Source organism: Convolutriloba macropyga, chromosome 12 (genome assembly GCF_964194025.1).
Source record: "Convolutriloba macropyga chromosome 12, txConMacr16.3, whole genome shotgun sequence".
Classification (NCBI taxonomy): Eukaryota; Metazoa; Xenacoelomorpha; order Acoela; family Convolutidae; genus Convolutriloba; species Convolutriloba macropyga.
In genome coordinates this window covers 46,533,677-46,535,818 of record NC_134479.1, presented here as the reverse complement: position 1 = coordinate 46,535,818, position 2,142 = coordinate 46,533,677, and the positions used below count along the sequence as shown (strand labels likewise).

General features: G+C 48.3%; 1 protein-coding gene across 1 annotated transcript; it reads right to left on the bottom strand.

Annotated features, from left to right (window-relative positions):
• Window positions 1-530: 530 nt before the first annotated feature.
• Window positions 531-1,466, bottom strand: LOC142350513 (uncharacterized). Its single transcript, XM_075402362.1, has one exon. It carries the CDS (start codon window positions 1,464-1,466, stop codon window positions 531-533), a length of 936 nt encoding a protein of 311 aa, XP_075258477.1.
• Window positions 1,467-2,142: the final 676 nt, after the last annotated feature.

Below are 2,142 nucleotides of genomic sequence, written 5' to 3'. Positions count from 1 at the left end.
TACTTGTCTTCGAGGGGTCCTTAAAACACATTGTCAATACTACCTGTAACTTAAACATACATCTCAAAACTCCAAAGTATGCAACAAAAAATCAAACAGCACATTTAAGCACATATTAAAAAAAGAAGCACACGTTTAAACAGTGAGTTAACGCTGCATACGGTTGCTCGGAAGGCATTTTGTCTTCTGGCAGATCATCATCATCATCATCATCATCATCATCATCATCATCATCATCATCATCATCATCATCATCATCGGGCTTTTCAGTCTGGGTCGACCATTACCCGCCACAACTGTCACGAATAAGAGCTCTCCATTGCGGCCGGTGTACAGCAGTTTCTTTGCCAATGGTGAACCACTCTTCATTCCACTTTTTGTGAGACATCGTTGGGGGCTTGAGGTGTTGTTTCAGTTCCTCGCACACGATGCTTCTCCAGGTGGCCGTTTCCAAGAGGGCCCCTTAACAAACTCAAGGGTGGCCTTGGGGAAACTGTCCCGGGGCATCCTAAGAACGTGACCAAACCACCTCAAGCGTCCACGTTTGATGGAGACGTCGAAGTTGCTGGTAACTGTGGGGTCTCCAAGAGTTCTTCGCCGGCGCCTCTCGTCGAATCCACATCACCGACTTTTGAGCTCTGAGGCTCGGAGCTGCCAAGTTTTGCAGGAGTAGAGAAGCAAATTGGTGATACAGGCGTTGTAGAATTTGATCTCAGGGAGCGCGGGATATTTTTCATGCACCAGAACTTATCAAGGTGCTTGTAGCTCTGGGGGGCTCGGCCAATGCGAGACTTCATTTCTCGGGCTATATCGCCGTTTAGTTGGATCGAGCTCTCCAGATTTGTCAAGTGTTCAACCAGATTGAGTTGGACGCCCTTGCAGGAAAGGGTGGCGTCTTCTTGGTTGCTGCAGATTTCAGTCTTCTTTAAGTTAATTTTTAGGCAACAGGACTCGGCTTCAATGTTAAGGGCATCAAGAAGTCTTTGGATGTCATAAATGTTGTCATCTACTAATGCAATATCATCAGCGTAGTCAAGATCTGCCATGGCGGTGTCGTCCAGGCTGGCACCAAACTTACCACTTCGAAGCGCGGAGATCATGATATGGTCGATGACTAAGTTGAACAGAAAAGGCGCCAGAATAGAGCCCTGGCGAAAGTATCGCGATGTCGCGTTGTACAATGTAGCTTGGCTCCGGCTCTCTGTGTACATCGCACGTAGCACACATATCACTTTGTTGGGAAGGCCAAGGCTTGCAGCAATCTTCCATAAGCACTCGCGGTTAACACGGTCGAAGGCTGCTTTGAAATCGACGAACGCCACAGATGTGAGGCGGTGAAACTGGTTTCTCTGCTCCAGAATTTGTCTATGGGAGAAAATTTGGTCTCTGCAACCAACACCCCATTTGAAGCCTTCCTGATTCTTGCGCGAAAGGGAGGCATAGACCGGTTCAATTCTCTTGCGCATCACTATTTCAAGTATCTTGATCGCAATGTTCAGGAGAGAGATGCCCCGATAGTTGGAGCAGAGGGCCTTGTCTTCCTTTTTGTGCACAGGGACAACAATGGCAGCTTTTCAATCACACTGGATGTCTGTACCTCTCCATATCTTCCCGAACAGATCCGACAGAGTTAGTGCGAGCTCGTCGGCTGCAAACTTAAAAAGTTCGGGAGGCAGCTGGTCGGTGCCAGCAGCTTTACTTGTTTTGAGTGTTTTGAGCGCAGAGGTAACACCTGCAATACTTGGGGCGGAATCGTCGACTTTCGCAAGGGCATCAGAGACTAGCGGGTTGATATATGCTGAGTCCTTGACAGAATTATTCAGGAGTGACCCGAAATAAGCTGCCCATGCTTCGATCTTGTCATTGCTGTCAGCGATTGGTTGGCCGTTGAAATTCTTCAGCATTTCGCTGCATGTGAAGCGTTTGCCAGCTATTGCTCCGACTGACTGCTTTTCTGGCATTTTTCTTGACTTCTTGACTGCTTTTCTTGACTGCTTTCTGGCATTTTTCAGCATCTTCCTCGAGCGGCATTTGGATCTCTTGGCTATGAGAGCCAGTGACCCGGGCGATAGCCAGGGCCTATGGGCTGGTCCCTTCTTTGGTAGGGATCTCGTTGCAGCTGCTTACATTGCCTTGCGGATT

Bases quoted from the DNA above. Each gene is read 5' to 3' on its own strand.
- LOC142350513 (XM_075402362.1), bottom strand. From the start codon at position 1,466: ATGCGCAAGAGAATTGAACCGGTCTATGCCTCCCTTTCGCGCAAGAAT.